The sequence below is a fragment of the Perca flavescens genome, chromosome 20 (genome assembly GCF_004354835.1).
Source record: "Perca flavescens isolate YP-PL-M2 chromosome 20, PFLA_1.0, whole genome shotgun sequence".
NCBI lineage: Eukaryota > Metazoa > Chordata > Actinopteri > Perciformes > Percidae > Perca > Perca flavescens.
This window is the reverse complement of record NC_041350.1, coordinates 24,714,922-24,739,326: the sequence shown is the minus strand read 5'-3', so window position 1 is coordinate 24,739,326 and position 24,405 is coordinate 24,714,922. Positions and strand designations below refer to the sequence as shown.

Sequence of the window (24,405 nt, the reverse complement as noted above, 5' to 3'; positions counted from 1 at the left end):
TGCTGTTTTCAGACTGACATGTATGATGTGCATACAGTATGGCAAGAGCTACACCTCTTTTCAGAATTGATAAATTATATAATAAATGTTGTATAGCTAATGCATGCACGCCTATATACTGCTTGCATTTAATTTGTATATTAAAATGTGTACAGTAGATCACTTAGCATAACAGACAAATAACAAATATGCCGTTAGGAGTTATCAAAACAAAGCTTCGAAGTGAAAAGGACATACCCTAATAAAACAAGCAAAAATGTTAAATACTAAGCACATCGATAACGTGAGACAGGGACGTCGGAGGGGGCGTTTAGGTACCGTTTCAGTACTAGTCTTGCTTGATGATGGTGTAGTATCGAAACGTTGCCAACTATAGCTTTTATTTTTTGTGTGCAAGTTTGACAGTGTGAGGGAGTTTCTTTGCAAATTATTGAAACTACCCAGAAGAAATTTTAGGAAAGTTGGAAAACTGATGGTAAGACCCAGTGAAAAACTGAAGGATATACATTACTCCAGACGATGGCAGTAATGCAACAACAAGGATATAGCTAAGCTAGCTAAACACTCACTGAAGAAGAAGACAAATTCTCAAATCGGTTGCGAAGCTGCCTGCATCACCCGCCGACCGAGCCAGGAACATACTAGCAGAACCGGAGAAAATATGGCGTTCACATTCGCGGCCTTTTGTTACATGCTCGCTCTGCTGCTCACGGCGGCGCTTATCTTCTTTGCTATCTGGCATGTAAGTACACATTTGGACAACTTTAGGTAGGACTGTTGGCCTGCCACTCCCAACGGCTCGGATAAAAGTAGGCGAAAGAGCGAGGAAGGCTGGCAGAGACTAGCTAACGCTAGGCCAGCTTTGTGGCTACATAGCCGGGACGTTTTAGGGGGTTACATGCATAGGATGTAGCTACTGTTTACGTCGCTCGCTGCGGATCTTTGCAACGTCTGGACAGAACGTATCCAAGCTAGCTAACTCCAGAGAAACTTCCGCAAACTCAGTGCTCGGTATACGTAACATGGAACGCCATGGATGTATGATAATAACGGGAACGCATCCGTTGAATGGCACATACACACCCAACAAAAAAACACAGGATGGCGAAGGCATGACCCCTCTGATTGGCTAGTACTCGTTGTCTGCTCTTGTTGGGTTGGTTAGGTTTAGGTAATAGGAGCATGATTGGTTATGGTTAAGAAAAAAAAATGTCAGGGTACGCCAATCAGAGGCAGAATAGGGCGGGACATGCCTTTGCCGTCCTTGGAAACAAATGCATGTCAACCGTTGGCTATGAGCTAAAGTTAGCTAGCTAACAGTTAAAACACCAAGACAAACAGTTTTGTCGTATTATCGTAATCCCCTTCCATAGTTCGCCTTGTATTAACCGTAATGTGATTATAGCAAACCTCTAGTAATGTGTCAGACATGTCAAATGATTAGCTAGCTAGTGTTGAGCTATGAATTAGCAAGTTTCTTAGCAGGCTTAGCTAACTGTCACCTGTTTCCCCCAACATGTCGCATGTCTTTGTTTTGTATGGTAATACCGTTAGTTTTGTTGTCAAAATGTCAACATCAGCAGTGTAGTATGAACTTTTAGGTAATGTGCCATGACTCAAAAAGTTACGTTAAGGTTATTAATGGGTATCCCATACAGTTGGTGTAAGTAAACTAGTTCTATAACGTTACCTCTTTTTTCTTTGACCAATGTCTCAAAATTTCCAAATAAATGTGACGTGAACTAAAACTGATAGGATTAAATGTAATAACGTTGATGTAACAGTAAACGTTTCAATGGTAAACCCCAGGACTACAAAGAGTAGCTACATTGCTTTGACAGTGATGCTTTAACATGTACTTGATTAGCTAATCGATAAGAAAGTTCACTCAATTTTGATAATCTTTTCCAAGCATTCTTTGGTTTCAGCCTCGCAAAATGTTAGGATTTGCTGCTTGTGTCATTTTGCATATAGTTGGGTTTTGGACTGTTGGTCACACAAAACACACAATTTGAAAACCTTTGGTTCTGGCAGTTTTTTACTATTTTCAGACATTTGTAGAATACATTTTAATTGGTAAATTGAAAAAGAGAAAAGTAATTCAGATACGGGCCAATTAGAAAAAAACAAGCAAATGACAGACCACAAAATGTATTTGTTATGTGAGGGGGTATTATACTGTGCATGTTGATTGTTTGAAATATTGCACATAGTGTACAGTTGAATGTTGCATATGAACTTACTGCTTTTCTTAAAATATGTGGGATGAAAATAAAATGATCTATTGATGGAACACTGTAAATGTTCCACGTTAGTGACTTTATTCAAACTGAGAAATAGCTTTTTTCTTTCTTTTTTTTTTTAGCTGCTCTCTGTACATTGTGATTATCTTGTTCCCCCAGATAATAGCATTTGATGAGCTGAAGACGGATTACAAGAATCCTATAGATCAGTGTAACACTTTAAATCCGGTAAGTGACTCCACCGTACCCGACACACCTTCCTGCCTCTTTGACTGCATGCATAAATGCTCTGTTGAAAGGTATTTCATTTAGTTTAGAATAACTTTATCCGCCTGTTTTTTTTTCTTCAATCATTTCTCTGCACTGTTATGCTAAATAATCTGCCTGTTATGAATTCAGTGATCTTGTCAGCTGTCAAACTCTTAACGCCTTTTTGTTTTTCCTAATCTGCTTCTTTTTTTTTTTTTTTTTTTTTTTTTTTACACTTTAACGGCAAAAAGACAATTGAAAAGGTCAAAAAGATTAAAAGAGTCAAAATTGCAATGAAGGTTTGTACCAATCTTTAAAATGCCCGCTCAGTTCAACTCAGTCTGCAGTCTTGTCATTTTGCACGGAGAAGTGTTTGCAAACGTCTTTTCAGTTTCAGTTCACTAATCTCTGAGTTAAAGCCGGAGTTTAGCTTGGGATTAGACAACATGCCACCTGTGCCTCAGGTTTTTCACTGTCATGTATTAGATTTTTATATATATTCTTTTTGTTAGCATTTTTTTTTTTTTTTGACCTTTTTAAAGTGCAGCTTTAAGGGTATGAGCGTTAACTGAAATAACAGATTGTGCTTTCTATTGTTCTTTTTTATACCTCATCTAATCAATTGAATTGACTATGCCTTAAGCTTTTTTATTTATTTTTTTATTATTTTTTTTTTTAGGTATAGGAGCCACTGTGTGTAATGGTGGATAACGTTAGCTGGGATGATATATTCAGTGTTATTGATTATTGATAAAGTGTAGCTGTTAACTGAAAAGACTTGCAAATGCTCAAAACATGCATGATCTTTATTACAACCTACCCTTTGTTTGCAAATAGTGTTATAGTTACTGGGGCAGGAAATTATCAGTAAACTCAGACTGTCTGGAAACTTGTCTTGAGTTTGAAACAAGTTACATGACACCAGGCATATACACTTGCATATACAGCTTTTTACATCACAGTATTCATGGTAATCATGTAAAGTCAGATGAGGTTATTGGATATTTTAGCAAAGTTGTTGAGTTGTGAATACTTTGAGCTGTGGATCATGGCATAGGGTAATGCTTGTTAAGTGTTGGAAGAAATTTATTTAATTTAATGTTCCAGCTTTAAATTAAACTTTTATCACATATTATTTCACTTTTATATAAGGTGCAGGTTGCAGTTTGATTCAGCAATTAGCAGAACTAAGCTACTGTATGAGTTCAGTGTTGGCTCTAACCTCCATCACCTGTGGTTCAGAACAGATGGCTGGCTGCAGAATCCCAACACTCTCCAGCTCAGCAATATTTCAGATCACTGATTGGTTAGTGATTTCAGTAGTACGATTTATTTTAGGTAAAAGTACAGATTTCTGTCTTTAATCCATGCTGCACTCCACAGTACTATCTGCAGTTTTGACCATGGCCAGTCTTTTTGCGTGTGGATTGTCACATCAGTTGTTTTGTATTTGGCAGCACAGTGCAGGGTTTTAACACATTATTGCCCCCCCTCCTCCCTTCTGCTCCTGCACCTTCCCCTTCCTATACGCCCCTCACCTTTCCATCTGTGGGCTGTTGGTTGCCCCCACCCTTCCGCCCTCTGCTCTTTTTGAATGCATGGCTTCCATGTGGTGCCTCCATCTGCCCCCCTGAACCCTGCACCACATCGAACCCTGTCAACCTGAGGCAGGCTGCTGCATCAACACTGCTAGTGCTCACAGCATGGTCCTACTCCAGTGTGTCACCCAGTCAGTTTGTTTAAGATGTGGGATGATCTGTGAGTTTTCCCTCACTGCAAAATATGTTGATGTTGAGATGTGCAAATATTCTCCCGGAGCAAGTTGTTGATGGGTTTCCCCTTTGTACTTGTGGTCAGACTTGATGATGCATGACCTATAACCAGGGTGGGGAATTAACATTTTCCATCCACTTGCAACAACGTCTAGATTTCTAAATTCTACCTGCAACTTGCATGATTTGCAACAATTATAAGTCTGTGGTAAAGACTAAATACGTGATTTCGCTCTATGGCTAAAAAACACATTTTTGGCACATTAGATAGAGGACATCTGAAAGTAATGCATAAGCCTCACTGTGGGAGTTAAGTCAGCCAAGTGGGGTCTCCACCCCCCCCCCCCCAGTTTGGATTAGTGTTCAAATCACTCAAATCGTGCAGGTGGCAGGGCTTAATTTTTCACCCTGTCTGTGTTACACATTGTGTCAGATCAGTGCATGATAAAGCACTGTTCATATATTTTACCTACAGTACAACAGCTTACTGTACATATGGCATTGTCTGCACATGTAATAGTCAAGCTGGGCCTGAAAATAAATAAGCAGCTCACTGGAGCTCATTAGTATTTCACTCCTGTCTTTGACTCTCTGTGGAGCTGACTGCAATTTTTAAATCTCTGGCTCTTTAAATAGCTCAGCATTTCTTTGTAAAAAGGCCTAATTGCCTTTTGAGGCTCTGTAACTTTATACTGTATTGTTTTCTGACCGGCTTTATAATTTATTCCATGTGACGCCATACTTGGTAATTAAGTAATTTGTGTTGACAGTTGAAGAATTTGTCTAAATAGATTTGGACTGACTGCTCAGTGCATGTGGATTCTGACATTTTCTTCAAATTTTGCTCTTTTCAGCTGGTGCTTCCAGAGTATCTCATCCATTTCTTCTTCTGTGTGATGTTCTTCTGTGCGGCTGAGTGGCTCACCCTCTGTCTCAACTTACCACTGCTGGCTTATCATGTCTGGAGGTGGGTATCTCGCAGTCATCCTTCAATCACAAGGTTGGCGGTTTGATCCCCGGCTCCTCCTGTCCGCATGTTGAAGTCCTCCTTGAGTGAGACACTGAACTCCATGTTGCTCCCCGGGCGCCCTTCAGCAGCCCACCGCTCCTTAGGATAGGTTAAATGCAGAAGTCAAATTTCACTATGCTGTGTTACCAATTGCATATGACAATTGATCAATAAATTGATAAAATTCAGTACCATTAAGTCTGCTGACGCCAGGACCTGATGCTTTGACAACATACAAAGTACAGTTTAATCAGACTTAACACACCCATTTGTTGCTGTGATGCAGATATATGAGCAGACCTGTGATGAGCTGTCCAGGACTCTATGACCCAACAACCATCATGAATGCTGACATCTTGGCCTTCTGTCAAAAAGAAGGCTGGTGCAAACTGGCTTTCTACCTCCTGTCATTCTTCTACTATCTCTACGGGTACAAAATATTTTTTCTACCTTGTTTCTTTGTGAGTGCTCATGTTTCGGTTGTACGTTTTAAAAATAAATGTACACTTATTTACACTGGATTGTTAAGTATAAAAAGATACGGTTAACTTCATCCTGCGGAATTGGCCGGTTTTCACATGCTCAGCCGTGACCAGCAGGTCGGTCTGACATATGCCGAGTTCATGCCGGTCAATGCTACAATTAACTGACAACATAAGTTATACGAGTTCCCAAGGACACACACGCGACAGCACAGTCTCTTTTTCCTTTCTCTCAACTTTTCCCCGTGTGTCGCGCGTACCCACTCGCGGTGTGAAGCGCGCGTCTGCGCTATTCTCGCACATGTAGGGAACCTCGTGAATTAACCTGCAACATGTCAGCTGTTTGGAAATTCTTCAGTGTGTGTGCGCAGAAGATAACAAGTTTTGCAAATACAACACGTGCAAGGAAAAAGTAGGGCGTGGAGGGATGACACCAAAAACCAAAATCACTTGTTTTTTTTGGGGTATTGGATGTAAAAAGAAGGAAATGGTTCTAACATTGCACTTTAGATGTGTGTGAATTTCCCACACCAGGTGCCTGTTTCACAAAAGCAGAATATATAAATCCAGGATAACTGATAAAGCGAGGCTTGACCTAGTCTAATCTGTGCATCCTGGCTTGGTGCGTTTCACGAAGGCCAAGCCAGGCTGAGGAGGAGAGACTAGGTTGAGCCAGGCTGAACTAATTCAGATAGATGCGCGTCCACGGATTTCCTCAAAAGACCGCGAGGTCGATCACAGATTTACTGATGCCAAAATGGAGAATACGCATTGCACATAGGCTACTTTATACAGAGTGAGCAGCAGCTTCTTGTGGAAGTATGATGACGTGAAACACATTATTTGAATAAAAAGAAAATAACACGGCCGCTGTACTGAAACAGCGAGAGAAAGCGTAGCAGACGATCACGGACCGACTGAATGCGTAAGCAGCCTAAATATATACATTAACTGACCAATTATTCTAAATGGAAACCGTCATAATCCTACCATTCAATGATTAGGCTACTAATCATTTGCACAAATTAACAATTCTACTCTTTGCCTTAAAAGTTAGAAAGATAGATAATGTTACTCAGGAAATTTACCATGAAGATCCATTTTCTATAACGCTAGAATATGAAGCGTAAATATCTCTTTCACTCTGTTCCTCCCTCTCTCTCATTGACTAAAATGTTAATTTCCTAAGTCATTAACTTCCACTACTCGCTTTTAATGCAAAGTGTACAGGTGTTCGTTTTTGCAAATGACAGTGACACATTGAATGGTTTCATTAAAGAGCAGTAGTTCATAAATGTATATTTTTAGACTATCATTTAGTCTGTCCGCTATTATGTCACGCTTTTTCTTGCGTTTTTTTAAATTTATTTTATAGAGGACGAGTTTCCTTCTCTACATATTATATGCCTTGCTCCCTGGTATATATGGACATAGAAAATAAAGACACTGAAGTAATTGGACTGTAAAATCTAGAAACTATAAATATAATAAAATGATAAATTCCATGCACACTATAAACATAAATGGAACAGAGTATATTCATCAGTTATTTCCCCCCAGGCAAAATATAAGGTCAAAAACCATTAAGGTGTCCTCTCCCTGTTGTTACATGAATGTTATGTGCCTCTGCTTTCGTGAAACCGAGTCAAGGCTAAATTCATCCAGGATAACCAGGAAATCCCGGCTTAATCCCTTATCTTGGTTTTGTGAAACAGGCCCCTGGAGTAATTTTATATAGTTCTATTTTATAGTGATCCATTATCTGTTCAAAACATTTTCTATGTTTTGTGCAAAATGTTCTATTAAAGACAAAATAAATGTGTGTGCTGTAAAGTGGTTAGAAAAAATGAAATCGGTATCTGCTGGCCTAACTCAAAGAAAATCGGAATCAGCCTAGAAAGTTGTAATCTGTGCATCTTTATTAGAATAGTTTAGTGTAAAAACTGGAAGCTAGCTGGCTCTGTCCAAAGGTAACACAAATCAATCTGCTAGCACCTTTTTAAGCTCACTAATTAACACTATTTGTTCAAGATTAAGATAATTTGTTAAATAAGGAGCTTTACAGTTGCTGGTAGGTAGATTTTGTTACCTTTGGACAGAGCCAGGCTAGCTGTTCCCCCAGTCTTTTAGCTAAGCTAACCATCTCCTGGCTGTAACTTCATATTTACCCACACATTTTCTCATTTAAGAGTAAGAGCAAACAAGAGTATTTCCTAATGACCTTTAACAAAACCAGTGAAGATGTAAAATCCAACATGGCGACATGTGAAGTATTTGCAAAATATTTTAGATATTTGACTTGTTGTACTTTCTCATCTCATTTCTAACAGGATGATTTATGTTCTGGTGAGCTCCTAAACCGGATGATAAAGGAAAAGGACTGACCAGATACTATGATCTTAGTGCTGGAACACTGGACCTGCTGGAGACCATAGTTTCAGCAACACAAGACGCCATTTCAAGCGGACAAACTCTCGACCCCCCCCCCTCCACACACACAACGCAGTGTCATTTCGGAAACATTTAGCCTGTTTTAAGAGAATATCTTGGTCGCAGCGTTCTTTTCATAGCACTATAGTTAACATTTTATGGAAAATGAGGACAAACCTGAATGGACAAGTTTTTTTTTTTTTTTTTTCCCTTTTTTATTTTTAATGGTATGGTGATTTTGATGCTTGGGATTTAAATACATTTTTTTTTTTTTTTTTCATCTTGGTTCCCAAGTTTTGAGTGTTTACAAAATTAGGTAGACATTTTCAGGTGTGCATTATCTGTGAGAATCTGAGCTGTGTGCTGAACTGTATTAGCTTTTCCTGTGAATTAGATTCTGGACTTTAACAGTTAATTTATACCTGCAGTGGGATTCATTATTATAACTAAAACAAATAGTTAAATGCAAACTAGACTTCTGTTATTGCTCAGATACATACAGTCTTAAAATAGACCTTCTGGGACTTGACTTGTACAGTGAGGGCTGAAGTGCATGAGTATTCATAGTGAAACGTGTTGCACAGGGACAATCATAGTCTGGTTGTCGCATCAGTTTTCAAACTGATGTATTCTATCCATATTTCAGACTTATCACATTCACATGTAATCCGTGTTGAAATCGATGGCAATATTTGTTTCCTTATGTGTGAACACCGTAGCCAGAGATGTGTATGTGACCTGTATTTATCGCCCTCGCAGCTATCAATTAAAGGTAGACTCAACAGTACAATAATATTTTCAGCATTAGGAAGCAACAGTACTTTATTCTGCTTTCTGCATTTGAGCTTTGGTAGGAAACTGCTGATGTGCCATACTGTTGAATGTATCTTTTGAAATTCCTTAACTGTTTTTGTGATTTGTGCATTTTGTTCATTTCACCACCAAATATTCCACAGCTTTAGGAAATCCAGTGTTTATTTATTCAATGTTTTTAATTTTACCTTTTGTCTCCAAGATGTCAAGCACTCCTCCAGTGTTGGGTCATTTTCAGAAAATCTGGAAAGTGATGTTTTCTTTTAGAGTCGAGGCCCTTAGACAAAAGTTTTCATAAATACTAAGAGTATTTATTGCCATTTTCAAATGTGTACATTTATCAGGGAAAGGGATGGCCACAGATGACATTAACATTTTTATGTATAAGATCCCATCATGTCCCATCTAGGAAATGACAAGTTTAATTCAAATTAAATAAAACCATCCTACTGTTATGGACTGGAATGTTCTTTTAATTCAATACCTTTGAAGAAAATGAGTACATAATGGTGCAAAGAAAAACATTTGTATTCGTCACGCCAGTAGTATGGCTAATAAAAATATGGTTTGCAGTACTACAGATTTAGGAAAAAACAATGCAGCTCATTGGATGTGTTTCTATAAAACTGACATCTGCAAAGCCCCCATCCAGTTTAAGTTATCCTTCTCTTTAAGTATACTATTCAATATTGAGTATAGATACAGCAGGAGACCTTTTGTCAGTTAACATCCTCAGAATTTATAACAAATGTGCACATTTTAAACTTTACATCCCAGCAGGATTTCCTTATGAAGTATTTGATTATGATGAAACAAGCAATATATTAAAGAGTATTTTGTTAAAGTGCAATCATCAGCGAATACAATTATATCACACAATCAGGAAAAAAAAGTCGCTGACAAAAGAGTTTGAAGAGATCAATATTTGTACGGCTCATTGATATGAAGAGTAGTGATCACCGAGACAATGAGCGCTCTGTGCAAACCTCTCCGCTGTCTTGGTAGGCCTTGTACCTTTCCCGAAACTCATGGAGGAAGTTGTATTGCTACGGAAAAGCAAAATTAATTTGTTAGTTAACATGTTTGTTTATAAATATTACAGCAAAAACAATAATTCACAGAGAACAAGCAGAAGTCAGACACTTTTCAAATAGATTACAAAAAGGACAATACTGATGGTTGTGCACATTTAAGCCAAATAAATACATTTTATATTACTGCTGACCATTTTACAAAAAATATCAGTTTTATTTTACATTCCCACCTTACAGGCAGATATTTCGGTATGAAGTCAAACGCATCTTCTGAATTATAATTTTGTATTATTGATTGGCTGACATGTACAGTGTTACAGATATATCTGTGATAGGCTAATATTGGCCAATAATATTATTTACAGTTTGTCCTCCAAGGTCCAGTTTCTTACAACATAGTAATTGAATGCAATACTTGTCAATAGCCAACTTTCAAACATCTAATGTCGGAGCACTCTTATAGGCAAATTATGGTATTTTTCAAACTAGGTCTTATTTTTATTAATTGTGGCCATTCTGACTTTGGGTAATGCTAACTTTCAACTTGCCAAAACGCGTAACACATACCATACGCTTGTCTTTGAGTCCAACCAAAAGTAAACAGAAAGTAGCTCCTTGAATTAGCTCATTTTAGCTATCTGTAGTAAACCAGACACTTGCCTGTTCACCTGCAGAGGTTGTGGGTCAATGTCAATTTAGTCAAAGTAGTAGCATTTTATTTACATGATTGTCTTCGGCTAGTTATCCAGTGGACTATTTGGAGGGAGATTGTGATTAATTTCACTTTGATGGCGGGCCATATCTGGATATCTATAACATAGAGCGAGGAACTAAACTTAAACATACCACCAGGGAGGATCTTTCAAAATAGTTAATAGTTGCTTACAACTTCATTATAACTCAACACTAATGAAACATTGGTCAAAAAAAATTAAGAAAAAAATATTGGTTCTGAGTTTTTCTTTTAAATCACATACTAAAATAAGAGAAAACAAATGGTAGCCTAGAAGGTAGGAAATCAAAAACAACTATTGTGATATGCAGTGGAAATGGTCAGCATGAATGCTAAATATGTTCATGGTTAATGAGGTAAACATGCAAAAACCACAGAAGGCTGTAGTTTCTCAAATGCAACAGATTCAGAGAAAAAAAGTTATTTTCACCTTCACTGTTTGTATCGCTCCTCCTCCTCGGTGCTCCCTGAGGATTTCGATGGCTTTGTTTGCTGTCATTGTTAGAGAGAGCTGAAGCAGCAGACAAGCAGCGACTGAAAACATGAGACACCCATGTGATCAGAGCATATACATATATATATATATATATATATATATATATATATATATATATATATATATATATATATATATATATATATATATATATATATTAACATTTTTAAAAAGGAAGAAAAGGCACATTGATCTTGATTGACATGATAAATAAAAAAGGTTAAGTAAATTTTTCGTACCTAATCCAGAGCGTCCCAGGCCTCCGTAACAGCTGAAGGAGGAGAAAAAAAAAAAAACGCAAAATCATGAGGTGTCCCTAGGGTACATCTGTTACAGAAACTATTGCTGTGTCTATTTTTAACCTTCACTCGCCCGGTTTCTAAGTTTGCGTGTTTGAGTAGAAATACTCTGCTTTAGTTACATAGTTAAACTCTCTCATATATTAGGCAAGTCCAGTACAACCAGTTTCTTCCTGTTGCCTGGTGAGCTGTTTTATCAGCTCACTTAGGGATTGAAGAGCCTCTCAGGGGCCTTTCAGCAGCAGATTTTACATGTCCTGGTTTTACAAAGTGACACATGAACCAGCAACCTTCCTCTTACTGCTCTGGTCTGTTGAGGCTGCTGTTAGTGGCTGTGTTGACATGGAGCCTTTTACTCCAATAACCATTAGAATAAGAGCTCAATCCGAATAAAAATACTTCATGTAAACTTTGATCTGTTTTTCGTTAAAACATGAAAAGGGTCTTGTTAGCACACAAAGCCCGTTCACATTTTAACGATCATCATTACTAGATACCAAAGTACTTAGTTTTTACAAGAAACCTTTCTTGATTTAACACATATTCTATGTTGTCATATAATTTAAACAAGAAACTTTTCAAAACAGAGCAGATATTTTTTTGTGATGTGTAATCTCTTCAAAGGATGATCATTTGTATCTCTGATTACTTTCTATTTCATGAATCCTCTTTCTGTTCATGTAGACATGCTCGTTATTTATAAACACCCTGTCAACCAGAAGGCTTGCCTTGTGTTCAGTAGTTTATTCTGTGTATTGTAAGTATAAATGTGCTCCATTATATGAAAAATACAAGAAAATGTGACCAGGAAAATAAGGTTCATCATTCCCTGTCAACTGATTTTAGAAGTATTAACATGTATAGAGCTTCTAGGGAACATCAAGCCAACTGCCAGGATGTTAATTCTACTGCTTTACTTGCCGTAACATGACAAAGGGTATAACCTCTTTTGAGGGGGGGCCTCCAAATTATTGTTAATTTTTGAAAGTTTTTTCAAAAATTAAAATGTCTTAACATGAATCCAACATATTATTAGCAAATATTAATCCCACTGATGATAGGCTTACTGGCCTATAGGTAAGGTAGTCACTAAGGGCATCCACAGATACAGTTCATCCTAAGGATTCACTTTAAAACATGATTTAACAATTATTATTACTATTACTAAATATTAGTATTTTATGCACTAAAAAAGTGTATAAAGGCTTTAGGCCGCCCTACACTTTATTGTAGGTCCAGTTTAAGATGCAACTTCATTTTACACTATATTAGTAATAGAGGGTCCCTGCTCCGTCTCTCTTTTAGTAAAGGGGTCCTTGGTTTAAAAAACATGGAAGACCCCTGCGCTTCTTGTGTATTTTGTTAAACACTGATGAACTTACTGGATCACAGTCCTCCTGTTGTTCTCGAGGCTGACGTGCAGCTTCCTGAGTATGTGGCAGCACTGCTCCAGCTCAGGAACGTCTCCATCTGGGAAGGGCGTATGGTGAACTGTAAAGCCTCGCTGCCGGTAGACCTCCAGCAGGGAGGGGACCCTGTACTTGTTAAGCTCTCCTCTGGTGCAGAACACAAACACTTCCTGCACCCCCTGGTTCTGGAGCTCATCTGTTAACAAGAAGGAAGCCAAGATGTAAAACAAACTTCACAAGTGTGCTGAATCAATGTAACAGTATGAGATTCTCTAAAATAACTCTTACACACTGCAGTGTGCAGAAAGTTCAAATAAAGGGTTAAGATCTACTTGTGGATGTTAATTCTAAAGTATTTTATTTGAGTGCCAGTAAGAATCAAGGTCGTCTTACCAACGTCTTTTTCCAGACTCCTGCGGATATCTTTGTATTTGCAGCCTGAAGTAAGATAAGGGAAACACAGTTTTATGATAATTTGCGCAAAACTTTACAATAAAGTAAAAACACAGATATATCTACTGTATATGAAATTATAAACTACGACTTTACCCGGTAGTGCACATATCCCGAGAAACTGCGAGCATTCCACTATGGACAGAGGTAACCTTAAAGACAATCAAAATATATATATACATGAACACCATAATTCTTTTTTCATTTCATCATTTAAAAACAAACTTTTTTGTAGCCCATGACAAAAGGAACACGCCTGAAATTTACCAGGAAATGTGGAAGGGTGTCAGCTGCTCCTCTTCAACCTCCTCTTCAGATGAGGAGTCAAACTTCACTCGTCCTCATGGCTTCAGCCTAACAGACTAGCAAACAAACTGAATCGATGAAATGGTTTTCAGTCTATTGACTTCACATTGTGTGCACTTTAAATATTAAAATTATATCATGAATACTTTTTTGATATTTGGAAGAAGAAAAAAAGTACAGTGTTTGCTGTAATGGATCATTTCCAAGCAAGTTTAAAGTCTCTTCAAGTTGATTTTAGGTGGGAAGTAGGTCTGGGCAATATGGAGAAAATCAAATATCACGATATTTTTGACCAAATACCTCAAGATCAATACCGCAACAATATTATAGTGTTGACTATTGGTGCTTTCACAAAATATTTACACAATGAGATGTTTGATAAATAATTATCAGTAATGTGGATATAATGAGTAAGTGGGGAAAAGGCAAATAATAGAACAGTTACAACAGTCTGCTAAGTTCAGAAAATGACATCACTTTACTGTAATGCAGTCTTTAAAACCAGGAAAAGACACTTATGTCATATCATGATATTACAATATCCAAAATCTAAGACGGTATCTAGTCTCATATCACGATATCGATATAATATTGATATATTGCCAGCTCTAGTGGAAAGCAACCAGAAATTCACTCAAAATCCCCCAGAACTACAGTATGGCATATTTAGGAGATTATGGGCAGTGATGAACGTTCACTTGATATATCGCAACATAATACAATAGCCCACCAATAAATACTACCATTGTAAAGCTGTCAGGTAGTGAGAGGTTGATTTAACTCTGAGGTGATGAGGCATTTTGTTTTTGATTAACGTTAACTTAATTCACAAAAAAGTAGTAACGTTATTTGTTTCAAGACTTTTGTTTCTGACTATTATGCAGGTCTTTATTTTATTGTGTGCTGTTCCCATATACCTTCTTTTTATGACAACGTTACATGACTGTGTTAGTAGGGTAGGTTAAACCATGGTGGGTATGGTCAAAGTCTCTGGTATGGTCAAAGACGGGGAGAAGCTTTAGTATGATCCAATAAGCTACGTGTCAGCACTTGACGTTACTTAAAGTTACACGCCAACCATAGTCTGTTAATGAAGCCAACCTGTAAACTATAAATTAAACGTGCTTAAGTCTGGCTAGTACCTAGCTAGCTTTTTCCACCATTACCATAAAGGCAATGATTTAGATAAACGACAACACATTATTTGACATTGCATTAACATTTATACATTTGTATGAATGTTGCTCGTAGAGAAATTTCTTGCTGATAGTAGCTAACGTTAGCTGTTTAGCGTTAGCTAGCTAGCTCATCTCTCAGATTGAATTCGCAAAACGGAACACACAAACAATTAATTAAAATATGTATGTAACGGTCATCTGAAAAGAATAAAGAGCTGTGCAATATTACAGACATAAATAAATGTGGAAATAATTAATTAATTCTCACCACTCACGCTCTATTCCTCTCGGCTGTTTTGACAGCCCCGTCTGCTGCTAAGATTTAAAAACTCCTTGAGCCCAGCAGCCAATCAGATTCAAGAAGTGACCTGTAACCACGCCCCTCGACTAAAGAAATTAGGCACGTGTGTGCTCGATTCATGCTAAGGACTGATCCACACGGGCGGAGTAAAGAAAAATGATAGTATTAACAAAGCCGGTCTACGGTATTAACAAAAAATTATGTTTTCTGCGTGATATAATCGGTTAATTTAATGATATGCAAGGTGTTTGAATCAATGGAATTTATCATGAATTAGATGAACCCTGTTGTAAATTCATACAATAAATATAAATAAAACTATTATTATTATTATTATTATTATTATTATATTTGCACAATTTATTTTGTAGGCTATATAATGTCATCTCTCTAATTTATTTGTTGTTTTCAATAATTTTATTATATTAATATAATAGTTCTGTATCGTTTTCTTTACTTATATTATATAATGATTTGAAGGAAATCACACTACCACTGACAACATTTCCCATTTCCAAATTATTTAAACAAAAAACTACTTTGTGAGCAAATAAAGATAAATAAGAAAAAAAACTAAACGTGTTGGTAAAATAACAGTAGAACAGAATATATTTACATGGATGCACAACAATAACTAGTGCAATACTTTCTTTATGGCATTTACATGGTCCATACTGAACCTGACTTCCTCAGTAAATCACAGCGCTGAGCTCATGCGGGACATCTGCTGTCCGCGCAGAGCAGCACGCAGCTCAAACACGAGACACCCGCCTTCAAACACTGCAAATGACTGAAAACAAGTTTGTCCACAGAAGAGGAAACCCTGGAAATGTTAAGTCTTTTTGGATTCGCTGCATCTTTTCAGATGTCTGCAGAAGCAATATTGAAGAGCTTTAACTGAGGTGAGTTTCCTGTGGCTTTCTTTTATATATTTTGCTTCAGCAGTCAGTATTTGCCTTATTTTTGATTTTTTTTTTTGGTGGATTCTTTAATATTTGGACACCGCTGACATTATAATTATGCTTAGATATATTATAAGATGCTTTTTAAATAGCTACCATGCACATCAGTCTTGCAACCTTATATAAAATGTGATTTCCACATATTTTAGTTCCAGAAAGGTAATATAAAATAAGGATATCTGTTATTAATCTGTTAAAAACAGATTTTAAATGATGTATTTGCAGTTAAAAACATGAGGCTATTATATATTCCATTTTCCAGTTTTTGCTGATCCGTGCCTTACCTTCTGTCAGCAGACTTATAAGGAGGGATCTTGGCTCCTGCAGCCATTTCCCCTGCAGGGCTGAGCTCTTTGGCTGGCTTGCCAGTTCCTTAGCAGAGGGGCTGCTGGCAGGGGCAACATCTGAGCAGGTACCACAAACAAACAAGATTATGGGCACATAGGTCATTAAATCTGGTTAAGAATGTTATTTTAACTCTTCTATTAAATGTATAGGCTTTACTATATAGGTAGAAAGAATACATGATGACATAATTCACATTTGTTGTGCTTCAAACCAAAACTCAACTCAAATTAAACTCTATGCACATATTCCATTTCTGTCCGTTTCTTGAAATGTATGTGTGCATTTGGTTAGGAAGAGGTTAAAGATCCACTTTCCTGAGAGAAAAAAAATAGGTTCACTTCCCTGCTTTGTCCCTCTTGTGTGAATGCTATCTGATCTATGTTTGGAGTGAATTACACAGGAGAACATGCTCTTCTCTGAATGGCGGACTCACCAAACTCAACTTTACTCTACAGTCTATGAGCTAGAAATATCAAAAAGGTCATTCAGGCTGCACAGTCTGTGCACATTAATAACCAAGTGTTTGCAAACAGCCTTGTTTGTGTCTCTCTCTCTGTACAGGTCATGAAGCCTCAAGAGGCAGAGCTTGTCACTGAAATCTCCAAGGTATTCTGCGCCTTCCCTCATTAGCCAGCCTGGCTTTGTTAAAGACAGTTTAAATGTAAAGCTCCTATTATTTGAAAAATTAGCAGTAGATGGTAAATAAACTCCTTTGATGTCCAAGAGTGCAATCCTGGATCAAAATACAGTTTAGACATTCAAAAGATGTTCTTATCTACCTTGGCTTACAATGATTAGTGTCAGAAGTGTAAAAGTCTGTGCTTTTTGTGCCTTGTTAATACATCTAACCTTGAGTAATATGACACCTGCTGTCCCGTCAGTTGCAATGCATGGTCTCAGAGCTGAAGACGGGGTTTGCCAGCGCTCTGCTGGAGCTCAGTCAGATCCAACATGGAGACACGTACCTGAGGGAGGAGCTGGTGGAGAACCGGAGGATCTGCCAGAAGAAAGCTCTTCGTTTGGAGGCTCTGGTTGAGTCACTGAGGGTGAGACTCCGACTTGTTGAACTACTGAGAAAAATCTAATGTGAAAAGTTTGGTAACAGTATGCGTTATATATTTACATATTAATTGAAGGTCACACAAACACATTCAGCACTCACATTTGACTGGATTATCTCATTTGCATCCATAACAGTTATTATACAGAATAAAAGTATAGTTACTTAGCTTTACCAAACGCCTTGTCATCCTACAGGAAGAACTTGGAGTGATGCAGTGTCAGATCTTGCAGCTGTACAGTAACAGACAAAGACCTCTGCAGGATGGAAAGAGCTCTACATCCAAACACAAAGAAAGGTAAAAACAAAAACACTGAACTATAGAGCTGACAGATAAGAAGCCAAAGTATTAGAACTATCCAATCAAATTAGATCACAGTTTGGTAAAATGATTGCCTCTGACAAACCATCTTTCTTAAAATGAAGACCATATTTTATTTTTTTTCATCAGACTTTACTCATTTATCTGCCTTTACTTAAGCCCCCTCCTACCTTGGCCCCAAAGGACAAAACACATGCAAGAAATGAAGTGCAAACACAAAAAAATATTGTAATTACCAAAACAAATACAAAAGTGACAGCTCAAATATTAAGGCAAATACAGAAATGTAATTAATTGGTTTGTAACTTCATATGTACTTTGTTCTAAGGGGCCAGAATAACTATTTCCTGGTTTGTGCCATGTAAATATCTTACTTGCTGTAAATTTCTGCCAAATCTGACCCCATTATACAAAGTGTAAAATGCAGAATATAACATAAAAGTCTTCTTAACTATGTTTTTGCTTCTTTGCTGGAAATCCATATGTATAATGTGTTCATTTTAATGTCATGATTCTCAGTGGCAAACAGCAAACAATTAGTCATGAAAAAAAGCTGTTTATACCTAGTGAGCAGGCGGTAATAACTGCTGATAAAACAGTTTTTATAATAGACAAGTAAAACCTGCAGAGAATCATTTTGCCATCTGTCCACTGTTGTGCAGCAGTGACCCAGCAGAATCGGCCTGTGAACGGAGTCAGTGTGACTGTTGGTCTGCTCCAGCAGCCTGTCTGTCCAGAGGGAAACTGCTCCTCCACTGTTTCCTGCAGGGCCTCAAAGCTGGGCTCAACGAAGGCACAGGTGAGCAGTTTAGTTTAACTGGATGATATAATACAATGGTGGTTCAACCAACAATAAGCAAATGAAAAATGTTACATTTGCTACCAGCAACAGCTGCTGTCAGGAAGATGTTTTAACTGTACCAATTTTTTTTTTTTTTAAACAGTTTCATCTTTTAAAACTTAACAACTTAAGTCATACAAATGTTTGGGATTTGTTTGTTACTGAAGCCACTTGAGGTTAAAGCACCTTCCAAAACACTTTAGCAGTAGATGTCAGACCTTTATTTTCTACTTTAAGATGAACACATGGGGGATTAAACTTGATGCTCAGTCACATGGTCACATTATTTGTTGAATTGAATTGTTGATTACAAGTGAAAGACACATCTGTGAAGCTTAAAATGTTCTTTTTTGCACAGATGCACGGCATCAGGTGGCGATGCAACTTCTGCATTCTGAGTGGGAGTACGTGTCAACCTTAAACCAGCTGTATGAAAAATACAAGACACCACCAGCTCACCAGATGACTGTGGAGCCATAGTAAGTGCTGAACTGTAGACAGTAGAACTTAGCAAAGAACAACAGCTCAGGTATTTTCCTTTCTAAAAAAAAAGACTGCACATATTCTTAATCGTTGCTTACATGAATTCCAGACTAACGTAAATATTCTCTTTCGGCTTTGCTTTAAATTGCTGTTTGCGATTTAAATCACCTCCCTTTGTTTTGTTTTGTGTCCTGATCCAGTCAGACATATCTGAAGTTTGTGGAGCAGCTGTTACAGCGACATCTGCTCTTCCGAAACACGCTGCAGGAGCGGTTATCTGCTGAGCACTGGAAATCTCTGGTTGGAGACATCCTGGTGCAGCTCATCGGACAAAATGACGTAAGTAGATGCTCTTTTTAAAATGATTTGAGTCCATTACACTGAACACAGACTCACGATTGCTCTGATTTGGGTTGTCCAGACAGCCTTTTCGGATATGTACCTTGGATACACGACCACTCTGGCGTCATTCCTCTCACTGGAGTTCAACAGATTAAATCATTCTGAGAAAATACAGGTATTTTAAAGTGATACAGCATCAACATTACTCAGTCATAATGAACCTGAGAAACCAGACATGCTGATGGATATTTCATGTCTGCATTTAACAGAGCGGCCAGATGGAGAGAGAGGAAATGAAACTGCTCTCCCAGCTGTTGGCACCTGTCTCTCGCATACACAGCTACCTGAGCCACATTCAGGTGAGTCAGCAGCCACAGTGAGTCCACTTTATCGAGCTGCAACTACACAAGGCGTGACACGGCAGGTCAACACTGAACCTAAAGTTGAGGAGGTTGAGTTGTCAGGATTTCTAAAATAAGACATACACCCATGAGGATGTTTTTTTTCAAGGATAGTAGAAGGCCAGAGATCAATATCAAAATCAGAAAAAGGGTTTATTGCCACAATGAGTTACACTTAATGTGGAATTTGCCTTGGTGAATGGTGCATACATGAACAAACAAACAACACTATAAACACTTTTAGGAGGGGCTACAGGTTGAATAAATATAGTTAATAGGTTGTTTTTTTGGAGTTAAACTGACCCTAAACTTTACTGAATTGCTTAATTTTTCTCCATTTTCCTTCTGCAGAACTTGTTGCAGTGGACGGGTAAAGAGCATCCTGATTGCAGCCTCCTGCTGGGAACTGAGCGAGCGCTGAGGAGCATTTTGTCCCGCTGTCATGTGATCCTGGAGGAAGACGTCCGATGGGAGGAAGGAGAAGGAGCTGGACAAAGGTCGGGGCACCACCATCAGACGATCTTTAAGTATAAACAGTCAGGTTGATGCCTCTAATATCAGATTAGATGCTTATGTAGATTTATATTGAAAGCCTGTGTTTGTGTCTTTAGCTCATTAACAAATTCAGAGATTAAAATGTATACTCATTCTTTGCATGAGCAGCAGCTGCTCTGATGCAGTTCCTGGTGGATCCTTTGCAAATTGTTGCACAAGGAACCAACAGACCAGAGAATCCCAGCGTGAGTCCAACACTGCAGCTCAGAGGTGAGTGTCGCCCTCTGCTGGCTTTAGTCAGTACAGCAAGCACAGGAGCACCTGCAGTCAAGCTCAGACAAGGGACTTTTTCAGACAAGTGACTACATTCGTGATTACATTAAATGGCACATTTGCCTTAAAACCAGTTATGGAAGGAGCACTTAAAAAGTAACCTGGCTACAACTGTCAAATGTAGTGAAGTAAAAATAATACAAAAAATAATAAAGTAAGAGTACTTCATCTTTGTACCTGAGTAAATGTACTACAGGTTTTCACATCCTTCATGCCACTGTCCCTCACTCTCACAGCTGATGTGGGCATCCTGGTATAATAACTTCCACTCTCCTTCCTACAGAGATGACCAGCAGGCTGTCAACCTTACTAACGAAGTCGACGGCTGTCACTCGATGCGTCTGGAGTGCTGGTCCTGCAGCCCAGTGAGGAGGAAGGGCTGTGGAAGTGACCGGACCCTCCTGAACCAGCTGGCCCGTGACTGTGGACACGCTTACTGCTCCCTCCTCCCTCCTGACGCTGCAGCATGGGGAGAGAACAGCGACTCAGGCCAGGGCACCTACAGCCAGCCCAACGGGAAAGGTAGCAACGGGCTGGAGGCACCCCACACCAACCACAGCCTTGAGAACTGCGAGACAGACCCAGATGACACCTCAGCCTTTGACTACTCCTCCGTCACCTCCTGCAGCCCTGACGGCACCCTGCGCAGGGAGATGATGAGCAGTAATAGTGGGGAGGATGAAGAGGAGGACAGCCAGGTGCCGGTGCTGTTGAAGCCCTCATACAGCCAGCAGCAGCAGCAGTCAAGGGAGCCACCCAGAGAGAGGACTGTGTGTTTGAGGTGGCAGATTCCCAGATTGACCCCTCACCCTCCTCTGAGAAGCACTGCAGGGCCGTGTGTGGACGGGCCGACGCCATGCCTCGTCAGCTCCTACGGGAAGAGGCTGGTCAACGTCAGAAAGGGGTCTCCTCCTTTACATCCAAAAAGTGCCTTCAGGCCTATCTGGGATGATCCATCCAAACAGGTATTTAGTTTTTTTGTTACATAACCATCATGTTCTGTCCATCCTGGGCCTTCTTTTGGTATATTACAGTATCAGCAGCATCCTTTAAAAGTGGTTCAGAATGAAATAATGCCAGTGTGGTGTAATCAACACCTAAGCAAAACTAAAAATTACTCAAGGAGCACATACCTCTGCCAAGGCTGCGTACACCTACAAATTTGTGATATTAAAACCAATATGAGTTGAATTAGAAAATTGTACTTTGGCACCTCCTCGTGGTAAGACAACGGTGGTACAGCAACACATCGACTGCAGTTTCCATTGAGTGTTTTTTTTTTTTTTTTAACTTACACACTCAAACAAGAAAGATACTATACTTGCATACAAAATTACGCATATAGTCGCTTTAATAAAAGTGTTTTAATGCGTCAATGCAAATAGTGATAGATAATCCTCGGATACATGTACCAGATTGTCATAGCTCTTGAGGAAATAGTGAAAATGTTCAAAATTCTCACTTGTGGGCGTATTTTCTGGACATAGTTATGCTTGAGCTCTCTACAACAAGGATTAACAAAGCCATATCATCGACTATCAGCCTATGGGAAAGCGCAGCAGCACAAATATCAGACTTAATGACCTCAACCCCACAAGAATTAAAAGGAGAGTGACAAGGCAAGGTGTGGTTTCTGTTTGTTTTGTTTTCCTCAGGACCGCAGAGGGTGGGGGGTGGGAGAGGGTTTTTGTTCTTGTTCAATTTGTGTTGATCTGTTCTGTGCACCATCTACTATTACCTGTCACACATTGTGGAATTTGTTTTGTATGTCTGAAGGTGCCAATAAAAAAAGTTGATCACAAAATTGTTTTACTGTAATTTTAATTTTAAGTCCACCAAAAATCAAACAAAACATATTGCAGGGGCAGTAATTACGCATTGAAGATTTAAAAAAAAAAGAATGGACAGGTTAATCAGCTTGGTAGCATCTTTTCGTTAAACCCTCTCCGCCCCGTGAACGCCCGTCTTTCAAACTGGACAGATCAGTTCCTTACGCAAATGATGACATCATCAGGTTTATTTGCTCAGGCAGACAAAGCTCCTCCAGAGACACTGAGGACATTACTGTTTCCACAGGCTCAGTAGGACCACTGGTGAAATTATCTTCATGTGAAAGAAAATTGGTGCATTTCTCCAACTGGTCCCATATTTTCCTGACAACTCTGTGCAGTCCTGTTTTCCTGTCACTCACTCTAACCTGCTCTCTGTATTTCCACATCCTTGCATGTACTAGGCTGATGCAGCTCCAGAGAAAGACCACAGACAAGGCTTCGTACCGATTCAAGCCCCAGCGAGGCAAAGCTTTCAAAATTTCAACCCAAGTAGAGAAAATCTGAGGTAAAAGCCTTTATCATGTAGAATTATGCCAGTCGTGACACTTAATCTTCACTCTAATCACAGGTAGGAGGGTGATACAGAAATGTACTAGCTGCTTGTACTAAATCATTAAAACAACCAAATTCACACTTGCATTGTGACTATCAGTGCAGATATAATATACAAATAAAAACTTGATTGATGAGATAAATACACTTTTACCTGTTGCTTCTCTGAGCTTGAACTTCTCTCTTATCTCTTCAGACCAGGCCTGTCTCAGCAGAGAGGTAACCATGCTGCAGCCATGAGCGGTGGAGGATTGTGGGAGGACAGTGAGGACAGTGAGGGACCCTGCAGCACCGTTTGACCCCTCCCCCCCCAGAGACTATCACTAAAAAATGTTGAACACAAAACTTTGAAGTTACTACCAAACTTGAGCCCAATTTGTGATTTCTTTGGTGGATATATTTTCCCCAAAGGCCATGACAGTAACGCATGAATGTCGAATTAGTGACCCTTAACATTTTTTTTGTATTTCTGTTAAAGCTGAACCTTTGTAAACACAACATCTGAACCTTTGTAAACACGACATTCATCTTTGTTTGGCTTTTCTGGATTATATTTCTGTTAAAGCTGAACCTTTGTAAACACAACATCTGAACCTTTGTAAACACGACATTCATCTTTGTTTGGCTTTTCTGGATTATATTTTGACAACTGATAGAAATATAAAAAAAATAATTTAAAGGCAGGTTAGACGAAGCATTTCTAGCAGATTTAGCTACATTTCAAAAATTAAATATTCCAGACAATTTTGTATTTATTATTGAAGGTGAGATGGTTTTATATGACATCAATGTGTAGCTAGCTAGCTAAAGAAAGGTAATATTACTAAAGAATAACGTTAATACATATTTCACTTTAATTTAAGGACTAGCTAGATTTTAATATCTAGCTAGCTAAAGGAAGCAGTATAGGTAGGAACACTTTGGAAAATACGCTTATTTCGCTTTCTGGTGGAGAGTTAACGTTAACTAGCCAAAGGTAACTTAGCTAGCTAGATGAGGTCTTCTGATAGCATGGTAACGTTAGCTAGCTATTTGAAGTTACAGCTAGCTAGCCGGTTAGCTTATAGCTAGCTAGCTTAGCACAAAGTCTGGAAAAAGCTAGCCTGGCCCTATTAAATAGTAACAAAATCAACCTACCAGGACTTTTAAAATTCCCTAATTAAACCACGGTATATCTCCTGTTTAATTTGTCCAAAAACAGAAGTGCAAAACGGCAATTAGTCGTTT

General features: G+C 38.5%; 3 protein-coding genes across 7 annotated transcripts; 2 read left to right on the top strand and 1 right to left on the bottom strand.

Moving 5' to 3' along the window:
- The first annotated feature begins 316 nt into the window (after positions 1–316).
- cnih1 (cornichon family member 1) lies at positions 317–9,457 on the top strand. Of its 2 annotated transcripts, none has more exons than XM_028565346.1 (5): positions 317–475; positions 2,403–2,471; positions 5,119–5,231; positions 5,560–5,703; positions 8,086–9,457. In XM_028565346.1, exons 1-5 carry the CDS (start codon positions 473–475, stop codon positions 8,111–8,113), a joined length of 357 nt encoding a protein of 118 aa, XP_028421147.1. In that variant the 5' UTR covers positions 317–472; the 3' UTR covers positions 8,114–9,457. The 2 variants fall into 2 exon arrangements, with proteins under 2 accessions (XP_028421147.1, XP_028421146.1); XM_028565345.1 differs by lacking the exon at positions 317–475 and adding an exon at positions 525–742.
- Positions 9,207–17,083, bottom strand: cdkn3 (cyclin dependent kinase inhibitor 3). Its single transcript, XM_028566401.1, has 9 exons — positions 17,077–17,083; positions 16,454–16,573; positions 13,690–13,762; positions 13,519–13,574; positions 13,363–13,407; positions 12,943–13,165; positions 11,501–11,532; positions 11,196–11,299; positions 9,207–10,044 (listed from the first exon to the last, which is right to left on the bottom strand). The coding sequence occupies exons 1-9, from the start codon at positions 17,081–17,083 to the stop codon at positions 9,955–9,957; spliced, it is 750 nt and encodes a 249-aa protein (XP_028422202.1). The 3' UTR covers positions 9,207–9,954.
- On the top strand, positions 15,917–23,797 carry LOC114546500 (uncharacterized). Of its 4 annotated transcripts, none has more exons than XM_028565312.1 (15): positions 15,917–16,109; positions 16,467–16,581; positions 17,079–17,123; positions 17,399–17,563; positions 17,775–17,875; positions 18,562–18,698; positions 19,099–19,219; positions 19,424–19,562; positions 19,645–19,740; positions 19,835–19,924; positions 20,318–20,463; positions 20,630–20,731; positions 21,078–21,759; positions 23,028–23,131; positions 23,375–23,797. In XM_028565312.1, the coding sequence occupies exons 3-15, from the start codon at positions 17,082–17,084 to the stop codon at positions 23,475–23,477; spliced, it is 2,028 nt and encodes a 675-aa protein (XP_028421113.1). In that variant the 5' UTR covers positions 15,917–16,109; positions 16,467–16,581; positions 17,079–17,081; the 3' UTR covers positions 23,478–23,797. The 4 variants fall into 4 exon arrangements, with proteins under 4 accessions (XP_028421113.1, XP_028421115.1, XP_028421114.1 ...); XM_028565314.1 differs by having other exon boundaries at positions 16,464–16,581; XM_028565313.1 differs by having other exon boundaries at positions 16,432–16,581.
- The last annotated feature ends 608 nt before the right edge of the window (positions 23,798–24,405 follow it).